At 44.1% G+C, this 18,241-nt stretch overlaps 1 protein-coding gene and 1 pseudogene across 3 annotated transcripts in view; one reads left to right on the top strand and one right to left on the bottom strand.

The window, feature by feature from the left end:
• The window catches only part of EML6 (EMAP like 6), a 234,721-nt gene that overhangs the window by 86,487 nt on the left and 129,993 nt on the right, over positions 1-18,241 (top strand). For all 3 annotated transcript variants that reach the window (XM_040351653.1, XM_040351651.1, XM_040351652.1), the window contains exon 12: positions 12,982-13,088. In XM_040351653.1, coding sequence (XP_040207587.1) covers positions 12,982-13,088 — 107 coding nt within the window. The remainder of the gene's footprint in view (positions 1-12,981; positions 13,089-18,241) is intronic.
• Positions 436-12,840, bottom strand: LOC120935207 (annotated as a pseudogene).

Consider the following 18,241-nt stretch of genomic DNA (forward strand, 5'->3'; position numbering starts at 1 on the left):
TATCCAACACTTACATATGGGTAAGTAATCTCTAGCATTTGCTGTTCTTATACGAAAATTGAATGATCGTGCCTCATGCAGAATTTTTCTTCTCATAGTATGTACCATCCGCTTTGGAGTTGTTGCCCACAAACGTATCTGGGTGCTGTCTGTCCTTTTCATACCTACAAAGAAATGACAGCTGAATTCTGGGTGGTTGCTGTGAGCAGCACCTCTATTACTCTGTTCTTCCACTTGTATGTGAATTTGTATTCGGGATATTGCTGTAACAGTGATACATTGTGTGGGTGGAAGACAAGCAATCAAAAATGACAAATTCTTCCTCTAAAAGCTTTTATCTGGGGTGGTGAGATAGTGAAAGTGCCAGTCACCAAGTGCCAGATATGAAAAGAAAAACCCCGGATCTACTTCTATTGAGATACAGTGTTGATTGTATCAGAACCGTGTTACTAATAAGGATATAAAAAAAAGAGTAGTTAACTTCAGTTTTGGTATATATCGTAAATAACATCAACGTTTTTATGATGCTGCAACCATATTAGTATTTTCTCCATTAGAATTACCGTAATAGTATTTTTATTTAACCACTTCAATACAGGGCATTTTCACCCCCTTCCTGCCCAGGCCAATTTTCAGTTTTCAGCGCTGTCGCACTTTGTATGACAATTGCGCAGTCATGCTACACTGCACCACAAATAGAGCTTTCTTTTGGTGGTATTTGATCACCTCTGCGGTTTTCATTTCTTGCGCTATAAACAAAAGACCAGTGACAAGTTTGAAAAAAAAAAACAATTTTTACTTTTTGCTATAATAAATATCCCAATAAAAAAAAAAATGTCCTTGGTTTATGCTGTATTCTTCTACATATTTTTATAAGCGTATATTTATTGGTTTGCGCAAAAGTTATATAGCCAGATTCACGTATTGCGGCGTATCTTTATGCTGGCGTAGCGCATCCCATTTGCACTACGCCGACGTAACATAGTGAGGCAAGTACAGTATTCACAAAGCATTTGCTCCCTAAGTTACGTTGGCGTAGCGCAAATGGGCCGGCGTAACCCCGCCTAATTCAAAGTAGGCATGTAGTGGGCGGGCTACATTTAAATTACCCGTGACCCCATGTAAATGAGGGCCGTTCGTACGGCGAATGCGCGCGCATGCTCAGAATCACGTCGCAAATACTCCCTACGTAACAACGTCTGCTCAATGCTTTCAAAGTGAACGTAACCTACGCCCAGCCGACATGCTTTTGATGTGAAAATCCTGAGATTTTAGCTGCCCTGCCTCTGCACTGCCTCCTGGCGTGGTGGCCATCTGTAAGCCCGGGGGCCCCATAAGTTGTCAGTCCACCCCTGCCCTGACTGCTTCATCAGTGCCTCAATATACCACAAAGTGGGATTCTCATTTATGAAAGTAACAGAATAAATATATGATTTAAAAACATACTTGCAAACTTACTTTTGTGATCAGCATGTAGAAGTTGCATGCACCAGAGGGTTTTAGGGAAAGTTCCATTTTAAAGTGCAGTTATCCTTAAAGTGTAAGTTTACCGTTACAGAAAAATCTGTACAGCGTGGCGATCTCCCGTTCTGAGCCCTGCTATGTCAAGTTCTCCAACCTGTCAGAAACTCCAACTGGTTAACTTCCGGTTTATTTAAGACCAGCAGTAATTGGAGTATTTGACAAATTGGTGGTTGGACACAACTCTGGCAACCGTATAGAGCCCGGTGCACGATATTATGAGCAGAGATTCTAACTCCGCTCCGATACTAGCCAACAAAATGGCCGCCTTCGAGGCCGCGTCAACTTTGTCCTTGTTAGCCGTTGTGCTGTCAAAACAGCTCAGTCTTCCTGTACCGGGCTCTATTTGGTTGTCGGTGTTGTGCAGGGGCGGACTGACCATTGAGTCACTCGGGCACTGCCGAGGGCCCCATGCCACTAGGGGGCCCCATCAGGGTTGCCAGGCTCAGTAAAACTAGGAACAGTATGTAAAAATCTATGTTTTTTTTTAGATCTGTCCCTGATATGTCCGAAACCGACATTCTTTTGATGTGAAAATCCCGAGATTTTAGCTGCCATGCCTCTGCACTGCCTCCTGGCGTGATGGCCATCTGTAAGCCCAGGGACCCCATAATCTTCTATTGCCCGGGGCTCCATGAGTTGTCAGTCCGCCCCTGGTGTTGTGTCCAGCCACCAATTCGTCAAAATCTCTGATTACTAAGGTTTTAAATAAACCAGAAGTGACGTGGTTGGAGTTTCTGATGGGTTGGAGATACTGACAGAACTCTGCCTCATGGCTTAATCTCCTAAACGTACTCTGTCAGGAGGGACGTTTAAAAGCATTCTAATTGGTTGGCAACGTCATACGGGTGGCGCCGACCAATTGGAACCCATGTAGCCCGTCCTCTCAGTGGGGAAGAAGATGACTGTATGCCAAGCCATGAGGCGGCTATAGCAGGGCTCAGATTGGGAGATCGTCGTGCTGCAGGTCAGCTGGACTGGGAGGGGATGAGGAAGGGGCTCCTATGTAAGTTCACCTTACAGATTTTCTGTAAAGGAAAGCTTACACTTATGTGTCAGTAAGCAACTACAGAAGGAAAGGGTTATTTGTGCTGAAATTCTGTGTCCTGAATTTCTCGGGCCATAGCTATTGTTCCAACAACACCACAAAGGCAGGGCACTGGGGTTAGTAGGATCAAAGCGACAACACTTTGTTAAATCAGAGCTCCATTCAATAGAGGAAGCTCAGCTTATTTACCCCCCCCCTCTCCGCTGCCACATTTGCCACCTTTCTGGGTTTTCGACAGGTACCCGCTCCCACTTCCAGCTGCCTTTACCGTGGAAAACCCATACGAACCGAGCATTCAGCAGTGTTTGATCGCTCGGTTCCCAGAGTTAGAACCGGCAGGGACTACCTAGTTAAGTATGATTCTGCAATAAAAAAATGCCCATACTTCTCTTTTAGATGTTTGTTTATTGAATAAAGGTTGTACAGTTTATATGAAAAGAAGCCGGAGAGCAAAAACTGGTATAAAACGTAAGTTTAAAAACATCTCAACTTTGAAGAAAAAAAATTATAAACTTGGCCCTCAGTCATTATAGTTTCCCTTTAATAACCATTAATATTAATTCCACCTTGAATTCTTGTATTGCAGTGTTTTCACAACATTTTTAATCAAAATGAAACGCAGAGTGTTGGGTTATAATAAATAAATAAATTCAATTAATATTTTTAGTGAGTTGACAAGGTCTAAAGTTGGCGAAGGCGCCAGTAGATGAAACAGAGTTAATGAGAGGCATGACATATGGACGGGCACTCATAAATGATATATTTAGAATATGACTAGAAGGGCCTCGCTGTTGTCCTTCGAGGGTCAGCTGCTGTTCCTCGTTGAGTTGCATCCAATTAAATGAACAAGTAATAACGTTTATATGTGATTCCTCTTATAAGTATTACAGTTTCATGTTTTTGTTTTGTCTGTAAAACCTTGGTTTGAGAGTAACTTTGTTTTGAGTGTTTTGCAAGATGAGCAAAATGTTTAAATACATTTTGACTTGATATACAAGCGATGTCTTGATATAAGAGTAGCGTCATGTCACAACTGAGTATAAAAGATAAGAGAGGAGCCTCTAAGTGTAGCAATATGGTTACATTTAATGAAGTTACAACATTTAGCAACTTATTGCTACACTTAGACGCCTCTCTTCTCTTTTATACTCTGGAGCTCCTGCTGGATTTTGCTTCTAATCCCCTTGTGGAAGCTTCCATTTGTGGATGGACATTTTGGGGCAGATCCACGTAGATCTGCGCTTCTCTCCGCCGGGCGTAGCGTATCTAAGATACACTACGCCGCCGTAACTTATCTTTTTTTTTCCGAATCCTCAAAGAATTTGCGCCGTAAGTTACGGCGGCGTAGTGTATCTTTGGCGGGGGAAGGGCGCGGAATTCAAATGGATGTGTTGGGGGCGTGTTTTATGTAAATACGTCGTGATCCGTCGTAAACAACGGTTTTTTTTAACTGCGCATGCGCCGTCCATGGGGGTATCCCTGTGCGCATGCTCGAAATTAAACCGGAACAAGCCAATGCTTACGACGGTGACGTCATTCTACGCAAATCCCTATTCGCGAACGACTTACGCAAACGACGTAAAAAATTTGAAAATGCGAGGCGGGAACGACGGCCATACTTAACATTGAGTATGCCACCATATAGCAGGGGTAACTATACGCCGGAAAAAGGCGAACGCAAACGACGTAATAAAAAGCGCCGGCCGGACATACGTTCGTGGATCGCCGTAAATAGCTAATTTGCATACTCGACACGGAAATCGACGTAAACGCCACCTAGCGGCCGCCGTAAGAATGCACCTGAGATCCGACGGCGTACTAAGACGTACGCCTGTCGGATCGATCCGAGATGCCGTTGTATCTTGTTTTGCGGATACAAAACAAAGATACGACGCGCAAAATTTGAAATTACGCGGCGTATCAAGAGATACACCGGCGTAATTCTTTTGTGGATCTGCCCCTTTATGGTTACACAACCTATCACATTGATATAATCTTTTTATATGGACTATAAACTGAAGAACCTATGAAAAAATAGTTGTGGAATGAATCATTTGAGTTTCCATTATTTCTTATGGGGAAATTTGCTTTGATATACAAGTGCTTTGGATTACAAGCATGTTTCTGGAACAAATTATGCTTGCAATCCGAGGTTTTACTGTATTCCTAAAATGTATAGTTATTATTTCATTCTTCTCATCTGAGAAATCTAATATTGCATAAAATTGGGGTAATAAAGTTTTGTAAATAATAGCTATTGTTTAGGTTCACCATAAATGAAAAGACTTTAACAACTTAAGGACCGGGCCTCCTACGTAATGACCGGGCCATTTTTTGCGATACGGCACTGCATCGATTTAACCTCCCTGGCGGTATGATTCTTTCAGAAAAAACATGCTGAAAGCGGTACAATTATTTGCAAGGAAATTTGGCGTTTTATATTGTAGGTCTGTCATTTTTAGAAATAACTCACTTAAATCTGACCAAACAAGATTCTAATAGGCATCCCGGGTATGACATTTTTTTAAAAACAAAATTATAAATTATAATATAATAAATAATTATAAATAATTATAACAAATAATAATATAATTATAATAAAAATTATTCAATAATGTAATCAAATTAAAATCACTGAAATTTGCTCAGTTGCAGAATTGTTGCTGTCATTATTTTTTTTTTTCATGACGAATTTCCCCACAAATCGCTATCGCACAATTCTGCAAGTGATTATAATTTATTATCGCTGTTTTTTAGCTGATCTAAAACTATTTTTGACATAAAGGGACACTTTTGGTTGCTATGGACAATCTGCAGTTTGCAGGGAGAAAGAAAGGTTTTTATTATATAAAATGACATGTAGGACACTGGGCAGACCACTAGGGACAAGGGGGGGTGTTTTTTTTACATACAGTACTGTAATCTATAAGATTACAGTATACTGTATGTAAGGTGTTTGTTTACGTTTTTGAATTTGGCGCCGTTCTCCGTCCCCGTGCGTCGTAACGTCGCAGGGAACGGAGATCGGCGTCACACGAAGGCACTATGTGAATCGAGCGAGGTCCCGCTCGCTCACACAGCGCGGTGGCATCGCTGGATCCAGGGACAAGGTAAGTAAAAAGTGCCTGTGGATCTAGCGAGGCAAGCCGAGACTGACTCGGGGTTACCGATCGTAGCAGGAAAATCTAACCCCGAGTCAGTCTCGGGAACACCGCCAGGCAGGTTAACTGACAATTGCGCGGTCGTGCGATATTGTACACAAACAAATTGTATTTCCTTTTTTCCCCACAAATAGAGCTTTCTTTTGTTGGTATTTGATCACCTCTGCGGTTTTTATTTTTTGCGCTATAAACAAAAAAAGAGCAACAATTTAAAAGACAAAAAAAAACAATATTTCTCTTTTCGTCCATGGACGGACACAGCCTTCACAAGTCTTGGGTTATGTTCCTGTTTATAGGAGAGGACTAGGCAGAACATGTTAGATATTTAAATACATGTTACTTTAACAAAGTTGAACAGCTCCACCCAGGGGGCGGTCCCTCCGGACATAACCCTCCGCCCTGCAGCATGCAGCTTCAGTTCTTAACAAGCAGTACAAACCTAAAAAGGAGGGGTGGGTGCTGTGTCCGTCCATGGACGACAGAGAAAAGGATTTTATGGCGAGTACAAAAAATACTATTTTCTCTTTTCGTCCATGGATGGACACAGCCTTCACAAGTCTTGACATATGGGACATCCCCAAGCAGTGTCAAAAAAAATGAGGGGTGGGAACAGAATCAATAAAAACAAATAACTTCACCCCAAAACAAGCAGAGCTCCTCAACGGAGGAGGTGCAACATCTTCAGATGCCGAAGGAAGCATCTGAAGATGCACTCACAAAATTTAGAAGGTGTGCACTGACGACCAAGTCGCTGCTTTGCACACCTGTGAGACAGACGCTTGACGTCGGAAAGCCCAGGAAGCACCAATTGCCCTGGTTGAATGTGCCGTGACCGGAAAGTGGGGCACACGCCCCTTAAGAGCATAGGCCTGTATGACGGTCTGCCTGATCCACTGAGAAATGGTGGCCGACGAGACCACCAGGCCCTTTTGTGGACCAGACACCAACACAAATAGTGAGTCAGACCTCCGAAACTGAGCCGTAGCGGACAGGTACACCCGCAAGGCACGTACCACGTCTAAAGTATGAAGCGCAACCTCCTTAGGATGCGCCGGCCGAGGACACAAGGATGGAAGGACAATGTCTTCGTTAAGGTGGAAGGCTGAAACCACCTTCGGAAGGTTTTGCCCTATTTTCACCAAACAAATGTACAGGCAGTTTTACTTTATTTCCAGGGACTTTACCATCTGTTTAGGATTGCCAACAGAATGAGATCACGTCATGAAATGTACGGCAACATTGGCAAAATCCATAGGCGTGCGCAGCCTATTGCATTAGGGTGTGCACCCAAAGCTCAAACACACGTTTGTGTGTGTAAGTGTGTATGTGTGTGTGTGTATATATATATATATATATATACACACACACACTATTGTCAAAAGTATTGGAACACCTTCCTTTACACACAAGGGGCCGGATTCAGATAGGTTAGCGGATCTTTAGATCCGCGTAACCTATCTGATTTACGATCCGCCGCCGCAAGTTTTTGAGGCGAGTGCTTAATTCAGAAAGCACTTGCCTCAAAACTTGCGGCGGTGTATCGTAAATCCCCCGGCGGAATTCAAATTCCGCGGCTAGGGGGAGTGTACTATTCAAATCAGGCGCGTCCCCGCGCCGATCGAACAGTGCATGCGCCGTCTGGAAATTTTCCCAGCGTGCATTGCTCCAAATGACGTCGCAAGGACGTCATTGGTTTCAACGTTTACGTAAATTACGTCCGGCCGTATTCGCGAACGACTTACGCAAACGACATAAAAAATTCAAAACTCGGCGCGGGAACGACGGCCATACTTAACATAGGATACGCCGCACTTACCCCTGCTATAGCAGGGGTAACTTTCTGCCGGAAAAAGCCGAACGCAAACGACGTAAAAAAAAATGCGCCGGGTGGTCGTTCGTTTCTGAATCGGCGTAAATGCTCATTAGCATATTCGACGCGTAAAAGACACGGAAGCGCCACCTAGCGGCCGGCCTGGAATGGCAGCCTAAGATCCGACGGTGTAAGTCACTTACACCTGTTGGATCTTAGGGATATCTATGTGTAACTGATTCTATGAATCAGACGCATAGATGCGACCGGCCGGCCTTGGAGATACAACGGCGTATCAGGAGATACGCCGTCGTATCTCCTATCTGAATCTGGCCCATGAACTTTAACATGTTCTGCCTAGTCCTCTCCTATGAACAGGGACATAACCCATATGTCAAGACTTGTGAAGGCTGTGTCCGTCCATGGACGACAGAGAAAAGGATTTTACAGTAAGTACAAAAAAATCATTTATTTTTTTATTTTTTACAAAAATAAATCTCCCCCAAAAAATATAAAAAAACGAATTTCCTTTCTAAAAACTAACTTTAATGACATCCCAGTCTTAGTCCGAATGGGTTTAATATTGAGTTGGCCCACCCTTTGCAGCTATAACAGCTTCAACTCCTCTGGGAAGGCCATCCACAAGATTTAGGACTCCATTTATGCCAAGAAGCTACAATGCCCCCCCCCCCCCCACTCCTTTTCCTAATCCTGGCCTGGCAGGTGCAGAAAACAGTCCCCCATTGGTGTATCTGTACTATGGAGAAGGAACACGCATTGCTGCTGATCACTATGAAGAGTGCCAGTTTGTGCCTGTTAGTAGTCTGTGTGTAGATCAAGGGGCAATCGCTTCATTATTTGACTGTGCCCTTTCTGCCTAAGATAAAGCAAATCACAGCTAGTGCTTCTATTTTTATAACTTGAACAACATACATATGACAGATCGAGTTATCTCCCTTTAGTAAGCATATAGCTGCCAGTATCTGCATATTGTCTAGCTCAGCAACCTGGAAACATATACAGTTGGCGTCTATCCAGAATGTGGTTTCAAATTCGATGCTGCAATAAATTCTTGTGTTCTAGTTTCTAAATGTGTTTAATGCCGCTTACACACAGTCGGAAATTCCGCCAGCAAAAGTCCAATGTGAGATTTTAGTCGGAAATTCCGACCGTGTGTATGCTCCATCGGACTTTTGCTGTCGGAATTTCCACCAGCAAAAGATTGAGAGCTGGTTCTATATTTTTCCGACTGAAAAAAAATCCGATTGGAAATTCCGATCGTCTGTGGCAATTCCGATGTGCAAAATTCCGACACATGCTCGGAAACAATTCGAAGCATGCTCGGAAGCATTGAACTTCATTTTCTCGGCTCGTCGTAGTGTTGTGCGTCACCGCGTTCTTGACGGTCGAAAGTTCAGAGAACATTTGTGTGACCGTGTGTATGCAAGCCAAGCTTGAGCGGAATTCCGTCAGAAAAAACATCCAAGGTTTTTCCGTTGGAAAATCCAATCGTGTGTACAGGGCATTAGAATTCTTATAAGATGTCACCATAAGGCAGGTACAACACTGGAGGATTAAAGTGACACTCCAGCCAACAAGAGCCTTGGCCATATTTTAGGTGAAATCTCTTTTTTTTACTGGTAACCACAATGAAAATCCTCTCTTTGTGGGATTTTAAAGGCAACCAATAAATTAATACAGTATGTTATATAAAAAAAATTACATTATTTACTGTTTTTTTTTTTTTTTTAAGAGGAATAGTTTAAAGCGGGGGTTCACCCTAAAAAAAAATTCTAACAATACATCCAGCATACTAACGAAATGTAAAGTATGCTGGTATTTTTATTTATTTTTCTCCGTACGTACCGTTTAACCACTTAAGCCCCGGACCAATATGCTGCCTAAAGACCCAAGGGGTTTTTACAATTCGGCACTGCGTCGCTTTAACTGACAATTGCGCGGTCGTGCGACGTGGCTCCCAAACAAAATTGGCATCCTTTTTTCCCCACAAATAGAGCTCTCTTTTTGTGGTATTCGATCACCTCTGCGGTTTTTATTTTTTGCGCTATAAACAAAAATAGAGCGACAATTTTGAAAAAAATGCAATATTTTTTACTTTTTGCTATAATAAATATCCCCCAAAAACATATATAAAATTTTTTTTTTCCTCAGTTTAGGCCGATACGTATTCTTCTACCTATTTTTGGTAAAAAAAAATCGCAATAATCGTTTATCGGTTAGTTTGCGCAAAATTTATAGCGTTTACAAAATAGGGGATAGTTTTATTGCATTTTTATTTTTTTTACTACTAATGGCGGCGATCAGCAATTTTTTTTGTGACTGCGACATTATGGCGGACACTTCGAACAATTTTGACACATTTTTGGGACCATTGTCAGTTTCACAGCAAAAAATGCATTTAAATTGCATTCTTTATTGTGAAAATGACAGTTGCATTTTGGGAGTTAAACACAGGGGAGCTGTAACATTTAGTGTTCACTTAGTGTGTGTTTACAACTGTAGGGGGCTGTAGGACTGACGTGATCGATCGAGTCTCCCTTATATAAGGGATCACTCGATCGATGCGCCGCCATAGTGAAGCACGGGGAAGCCGTGTTTACACACGGCTCTCCCCGTTCTTCAGCTCCGGGGAGCGATCGCGACGGGGCGGCTATAAACGAATAGCCGCGCCGTCGTCCCGGATCGCTCCCGGAGGCTTACCGACCGCCGCATGTAGCGGGGGGGGGTCCCGATCGGACCCCCGACCCACTTCAAGCAGAGGCCATTCCGGGGCAGTAATGATCTGCCCCGTGAACCTCCGCTTGCTCAGCGGGGATCGCTTCACCCGATCCGATCCGCCAGACGGATGGAAAAGTAGGTTTTTCCTCCGTCACACTTTGGCGGATCGGAGCGGGTCGAATGTCAGCGGGCATGTCATCGCTGACATCCGCGGCTCCATAGAGGAGCACGGAGCACCTGTTCAGGTCCGCCTAAAAAAACTGGCAGGCGGACCTGAACGGACCGCCCGTGTGAAAGAGCCCATAGGCTGTTATCAGCAGTTTTGGGCAGTGGTGGTTTTGAGCAGTAAAAAAAAAAAAAAATAGTGGGTTCTGAGAGACATTTTTTAGCTGTAAAAACTCTAACGCTGATAAATGTCGATAAATGCTCAAAAACGTTGCTCACCAGCATTTTTTAATGCGGAAAAACGCTAATAAACGATAAACGTTGAAAAAAGTTGAATGACTCACTGCAGATACGCTACTGGCATTTTTATAATGTTATTTTAATGTCCTGTGTCCATGAGGCCAAATGCCGCGTACAGACGGACGTTTTTTGTGATGAAATAAAACTACGTTTTATATCATGAAACAAAACGTTTTTGAAACTTAAATTTTAAAAAACGACGTTGCCTACACACCATCGTTTTTTCAAAATGCTCTAGCAAAGCGCGGTTACGTTCAGCACTCTTTTCCATTGAAGCTCGCTTCATACCTTGCTTCTGAGCATGCGCGGGTTTAAAAACGTCGTTTTAAACGTCCTTTTAGCTACACACAGTGATTTTTTATGACACATTTGTGGCATATTTAAAACGCACTCACACAGTGCTCGGTTGGTGGGGGGCTAGCCCCATCCAGCATGGAAGGCAGAAACCACTGCTGTGTCCTGGTGTTGTGGAGCCGCGATCGCCTGATGTCAGCAGGGAGCTGAAGCCTTGTGGGGATCTTGGAGTGACGCCAGCTTGGTTGTTCGGCGAGGAGGTATTTGGAGCTGTCAGACTGGGGAAACTGCCTACCTTTTGCGGTAGCCAATTGGAACGCGTTTCGGAGGATTTGGCATGCCTCTTTCGTCAGCTGACGAAGGAGGCGTGCCAAAGCCTCCAAAACAAGGCTTTAATTGCCCCAATAGAAGGCTACTTACAATTTAACAGTTAAAAACAGGCACATGTAGTGTAGGTCCAGAACGCTAGGTGCAGTGGTGTCACTAGGGTTGGTGTCACCTGGTAAAACATGGTGTCACTCCCAGTGGGCAGGCCAGTTTTGGGCCGGCAGTGCACAGTGCGCACCCCAAACTACACTTACCTGTAAGCTTGAGAGCCAACATTCTTTGAAATTCAAGGCTCCTGCAGCCACTTCCACATCCTCCTGAAGGTCTCCCATTCCAGATTTCAGTTTACTCCAAGGATTGGGGTTCTTAGGTGTGAGAGGGTTCCTGCGACCGGCACAGCACCCTTTGGGCAAAGCTAGTCTGGGGGATGCTGTACCTTTTTGATTTCAGCTGTGATTCTCTGCACCACTTTGGTGTCGATCTCTTCCAGCTGTCCAGAGTTGCTCGGCTGGTACCTGGAGGAGGAGGGTGGCATGTAGGGTGACCACGTGTCCCGGATTGCCCTGACAGTACTGACAGTACTTGTGCTGGCCGGGAATGCCTGGAGGAGCACGATCCCGCCCCCTGCTTGTGATTGGACAAATCATAAATCCCGCCTCTTGTGTCCAATCACTGTGCTTTGATTCGTTACAGCACAAGCTGATTTTTGGGAAGGGAGGGTGTCCCTGAATGGTAGTTTGGAAATGTCGTCACCCTAGTGGCATGTCATGGCTCAATGTCAACACAGGCCCGTAGGATTGAGCAGGGCCCAGGTAGCCAGGGTGGTGCACCCCACTGAGGTGGGAAATCATGGAAGATGGTGGGGTAGCCAACCCCCTGGAAAATTGCTGATAGCCTCTTGCCAACATTGTGGGCTAAGCACTTTGTTTTGCCCAGGTGGTCCATAGTTTTGCAGGCTCTGTTGGCTGTTGTGGATGGAGCTCAAGCAATTGCCTACAGGGGTAGCTGTTAAGGGGGACAGGCTCTGCCCCATTCCAGTCATGTCCTTGTAGGGGCTGTACAGGTTGTTCATGGAGTGGATCCCCCTGACATCTCTAATCAGGGAGAAGCTACCACTGACGATGGGGATGGTGATGGGGTGGTGGAACTTGTCTGACACAGTGGAGATAGGGGGCAGTGGCTGGAGTGGTATTAGGGTGGTGTGAGTGCTGCTCATTCCCATCCCAGGTGGTGAGGAGAGTCACAGAGCATGCTCATGGCATGGTGCAAGGGGATAGACAGCTCGGGATGGTAGTCCACAGTCCCATCCAGGATGGAAGCCATGCTGGAAACCATAGCAAACCTGGATATAATAAATGTTTGCTTTTGGGTTTATTACTGCTTTAAAACCAAAAAAAGAAAACTGTTTGAACGTAGGCTTTTCATTCTGAGAGATACTTGAGATGGTTTTTGAAGAAATGGGAACAATCATGCATTGGTTGCTGGAATCTTAGTGTGTTATAAAATGTCCACAATCTATAGTGAACGTTTCCAATGCTTGCATGTGCCTTCAGACTATTCCAGTATTGCATATAAATGATAGCGCACAGCTGACATTGTCCATTTGTTATTCTCAGAGGGAATTATTGATTCCTGCAGTGAAGAATCGGATTCGGATCTATCTGATGTGCCCGAACTAGACTCAGATATTGAACAGGAGACTCAAATCAGTTATGATCGCCAGGTAAGTAGTAAAAATTTCTATAGAAAAACTCCTAAGTATCAGACATATTTATGGTGTTGGTGTGTGTGTGTGTGTGTGTGTGTGGGGGGGGGGGTTCTTGGTTAGAATAGCAAAGAGTTAAAACCCTCGTTAGTTTATTTATTTATCAAAAACCTTCCAGCCTGAGCATCTGGTACTTGGACCTGCTGATTTAAACGGAGGTTGCAGCACTATCTCACCGGTTGGTGTTCAGCTAGCCCAGGGGTCTTCAAACTACGGCCCTCCAGTTGTTCAGGAACTACAATTCCCATCATGCCTAGTCCTGTGTGTGAATGTCAGTGTGTTACAATGCCTCATGGGATGTGTAGTTCTACAACAGCTGGAGGGCTGTAGTTTGAGGATCCCTGAGCTAGCCCATTACAACTACATGATCGTATGAATAGTCGAGTGTATCACCCAGCGTGGTACAGATTTTCCCAGTTGCACAGGGCCCCACATGTTTTTTTCAACCCGATTGTTAAAACGGCCTTGCCTACACACTATCGTGAACAAAAATGCTCTAGCAAAGTGCGGTGACGTACAACACGTACGACGGCACTATAAAGGGGAAGTTCCATTCGGATGACGCCACCCTTGGGGCTGCATTTGCTGATTTTGTGTTCGTAAAAGACGATTTGCGCTTTTCAGTCTGTTACAGTGTGATGAATGTGCTTACTCCATTACGAACGCTAGTTTCACCAGGTCTCTACCATGGCTGCCGGACAAATCCCTCTCCCCCTTCACTAGCCTTTCTACTTTATTAGAGTAGAACGGCTGTTACTGGTACTCTTATAGGCAGTACCAGTGGGGAAGTTAGACATTATTTCACCTGGGGCAAAGAATCAGTTCAGTGCCCCCCCTTATGGGAAGGATTAGGCAGAAGTGAGAAACTCCCAGGCCATAGCTGTTAAGTCAGCTGTCTGTCCCCTCCCCCATGCTCCTCTGTCATCCCCCCTGCTCCTCTGGTCCTCCCCCTGCTTCTCTGTTCCCCCCAGGTGAGCGCTGCGGGGAGGGAGAGGAGGCGAGTGCTGCGGGAAGGGGGAGACAGAGGAGTGGAGGGGGGAGGCGGTACGCTGTCACTGAAGCCGGCCCACTGAGCCATCGGCCCACAGGGAAACCTGTAGTCCCAATGGCCAGTCCATCCCTGCCCGTCTCATAACTTACTTCTGAGCATACGCGTTTTTTTCACGTCGTTAAAGCCCACACACGACCATTTTTTACAACGTTAAAATTAAAAACGACAATGTTAACCTCTTGACCACCGCCCCATGTCTAAAAGACGTCCTATTTTTAAAGATGAATATCTCAGTAACGGCAGCAGCTGCTGCCACAACCGAGATGTCTATCTCTTCAGTGGGCGGTGGTGTACACGATAACGGCGGTCTCCGCGGCGGATTCGCCGCGAGATCGCCGTTATCGGTGGCGGGAGAGGGCCCCCCCCCTCCTGCCGCTCTCCCGCGCCCTCCGCCGCTTACCGGAGCCGTCGGTAGCGGCGGAGGAGATAGCGACCGTTCGGGAGCTGAGCGGGGACGAGACTGAAGGAAAAATCTCCTTCACCCGTCCCCATAGCTCTGCTGGGCGGAAGTGACGTCAAAACGTCAGTCCCGCCCAGCCTCTTAACCTCTTGACCACTGGGCACTTAAACACCCTTCCTAACCAGACGAATTTTCAGCTTTCGGTGCTCTCACATTTTGAATGACAATTACTCAGTCATGCAACATTGTACCAATATGAAATTTCCGTCCTTTTTTTCCCACAAATAGAGCTTTCTTTTGGTGGTATTTGATCACCTGTGGGTTTTTTATTTTTTGTGATACAAAAGAAAAAAGACTGAAAATTTGGTAAAAAAAATGAATTTTTCTTCATTTCTATTATAAAATATTGCAAATAAGTCATTTTTCTTCATAAATTTTGGCAAAAATGTATACTGCTACATATCGTTAGTAAAAATAACCCAAATTAGTGGATATTATTTAGTCTGGGTGAAAGTTATAGGATCTACAAGCTATGGTGCCAATCACTGAAAATTGATCAATTTGATCACACCTGATGTGCTGACAGCCTATCTCATTTCTTGAGACCCTAACAAGCCAGCAAAGTACAAATACCCCCCAAATGACCCCTTTTTAGAATGTAGACATCCCAAGGTAGTTAGTAAGAGGCATAGTTAGTTTTTTGAAGTTGTCATTTTTTCCCACAATTCTTTGCAAAATTAAGATTTTTTTTTATTTTTATTTTTTTCACACCAAATTGTCATTATAACAGGTTATTTCTCTCACATGGCATGTACATTCCACAAATGACACCCCAAAATATATTCTCCTACTCCTCCTGAGTATGGCGATACCACATGTGTGAGACTTTTACACAGCATGACCACATACAGAGGCCCAACACCGAAGTAGCAACTTCAAGCATTCTAGGAGCATAAATTACACATCTAATCTCTCAACCACCTATTACACTTTTGAAGACCCTGGAGCACCAGGACAATGGAAACGCCCACAAAGTGACCCCATTTTGGAAAGCTAACACCCCAACGTATAATCTATGAGGCATAATGAGTCTTTTGAACAGTTCATTTTTTTCCAGATGTTTTTGGAAAATGTGGAAAAAAATAAAAACGCATTTTTTTTTACAGAAAGTTGTCCATTTATAGGATATTTCCAACACATAGCATGTACATAGAAAAAATTACACCCCAAAATATATTCTGCTGCTCCTCCTGAGTATGGCGATACCACATGTGTGAGACTTTTACACAGCGTGGCCACATACAGAGGCCCAACACCGAAGTAGCAACTTCAAGCATTCTAGGAGCATAAATTACACATCTAATCTCTCAACCACCTATTACACTTTTGAAGGCCCTGGAGCAGCAGGACAATGGAAACGCCCACAAAGTGACCCCATTTTGGAAAGCTAACACCCCAACGTATAATCTATGAGGCATAATGAGTCTTTTGAACAGTTCATTTTTTTCCAGATGTTTTTGGAAAATGTGGAAAAAAATTAAAACGCATTTTTTTTACAGAAAGTTGTCCATTTATAGGATATTTCCAACACATAGCATGTACATAGAAAAAATTACACCCCAAAATATATTCTGCTGCTCCTCCTGAGTATGGCGATACCACATGTGTGAGACTTTTACACAGCGTGGCCACATACAGAGGCCCAACACCGAAGTAGCAACTTCAAGCATTCTAGGAGCATAAATTACACATCTAATCTCTCAACCACCTATTACACTTTTGAAGGCCCTGGAGCACCAGGACAATGGAAACGCCCACAAAGTGACCCCATTTTGGAAAGCTAACACCCCAGCGTATAATCTATGAGGCATAATGAGTCTTTTGAACAGTTCATTTTTTTCCAGATGTTTTTGGAAAATGTGGAAAAAAATAAAAACGCATTTTTTTTTACAGAAAGTTGTCCATTTATAGGATATTTCCAACACATAGCATGTACATAGAAAAAATTACACCCCAAAATATATTCTGCTGCTCCTCCTGAGTATGGCGATACCACATGTGTGAGACTTTTACACAGCGTGGCCACATACAGAGGCCCAACACCGAAGTAGCAACTTCAAGCATTCTAGGAGCATAAATTACACATCTAATCTCTCAACCACCTATTACACTTTTGAAGGCCCTGGAGCACCAAGACAATGGAAACCCCCACAAAGTGACCCCATTTTGGAAAGATAACACCCCAACGTATAATCTATGAGGCATAATGAGTCTTTTGAAAAGTTCATCTTTTTCCAGAAGTTTGGGGAAAATGTGGAAAAAAAATGAAAACGCATTTTTTTTACACAAAGTTGTCCATTTATAAGATATTTCCAACACATAGCATGTACATAGCCAAAATGACACCCCAAAATATATTCTCCTGCTCCTCCCGAGTATGACGATACCACATGTGTGAGAATTTTACACAGCCTGGCCACATAGAGGCCCAACATCCAAGAAGAACCATCAAGTGTTCTAGGGACATAAATTACGCATTTAATTTCCTTACAATCTATCCCATTTTTGAAGGCCCTTCATATTTCTAGCATATACATACCAAAAATTACACCCTAAAATACATTTTGCTGAGTAATGGGTAAACAAAATATTACCTGTGGTTTTAGTAGTCCAGTTGTCCACAGGAGGAGAGCCCTGATCCAGGCAGCAGGCAGGGACGTGGTCAGCGTCGGTGAATGGAATTGTCCAGGCAGAAATATTGTCCATAGTCAGTACTGGCAGGGTTACAGTCCAGGGTCAGTGCAAGTAGAGACATTGCCAGCAGTGCCAAAATATTGGTCCTGGTAGTAAGCAGGAACATGGTCCAAGTAGCAGGCCAGGAAAGAAGGGGGACAGGGGTAGAGGCTTCTCCCACCCAAATCTCTTTGAAGCCTCCGGGCAACCAGACCCTAATCCGGGAATGAGAAAACTAAAAAACTAGTTTTTTCATCCAGAAAAACAATTCTGGAGCCCCTCACATATGTGAGACCCCTGTGTTCCCACTAGCATAGCAGGGTAAAAGATCAATCCAAGGGGCAGGCAAAAAGCGTGGTCAAACAGTCCAGGGTCAGTTCCAGAGCGGGCAGAAGTAGGTACAGTTTAGTGTTAGGCAGAAGCATAGTCGTATAACAGGCCAGGGTCAGTTCCAGAGCAGGCAGAGGTAGGTACAGTTTAGCGTTGGACAGAAGAGTAGTCGTATAACAAGCCAGGGTCGGTTCCGGAGCAGGCAGAGGTAGGTACAGTTTATCGTTAGGCAGAAGAGTAGTCGTATAACAAGCCAGGGTCAGTTCTGGAGCAGGCAGCGGTATGTACAGTGGCATAAGAGGTGTGGCGGTAAATGACAATTACGTTTACCATACTTTCCTAATAATTTAGAAAAGAATGGTAACGGCGGAAACATTGATTGAAACAAAGGCCTGGTTGGGAAGGACAGTCAGGGCAATAATATATAGTGTCTCTTCTAGTTCCTGCTTTGGTGCACACACGGCATCTCTTCTGACGTTTTCGGCCTGATTCATGGGGGGGGATTTTCTCAATATAGTGTCGTTCATGGAGTCTGCTCACGCAATCAGAGCGAATGACATCTGGTGAATCTTCAGGGTACAAAAGGGAGGAGACAAT

Source organism: Rana temporaria, chromosome 4 (genome assembly GCF_905171775.1).
Source record: "Rana temporaria chromosome 4, aRanTem1.1, whole genome shotgun sequence".
NCBI lineage: Eukaryota > Metazoa > Chordata > Amphibia > Anura > Ranidae > Rana > Rana temporaria.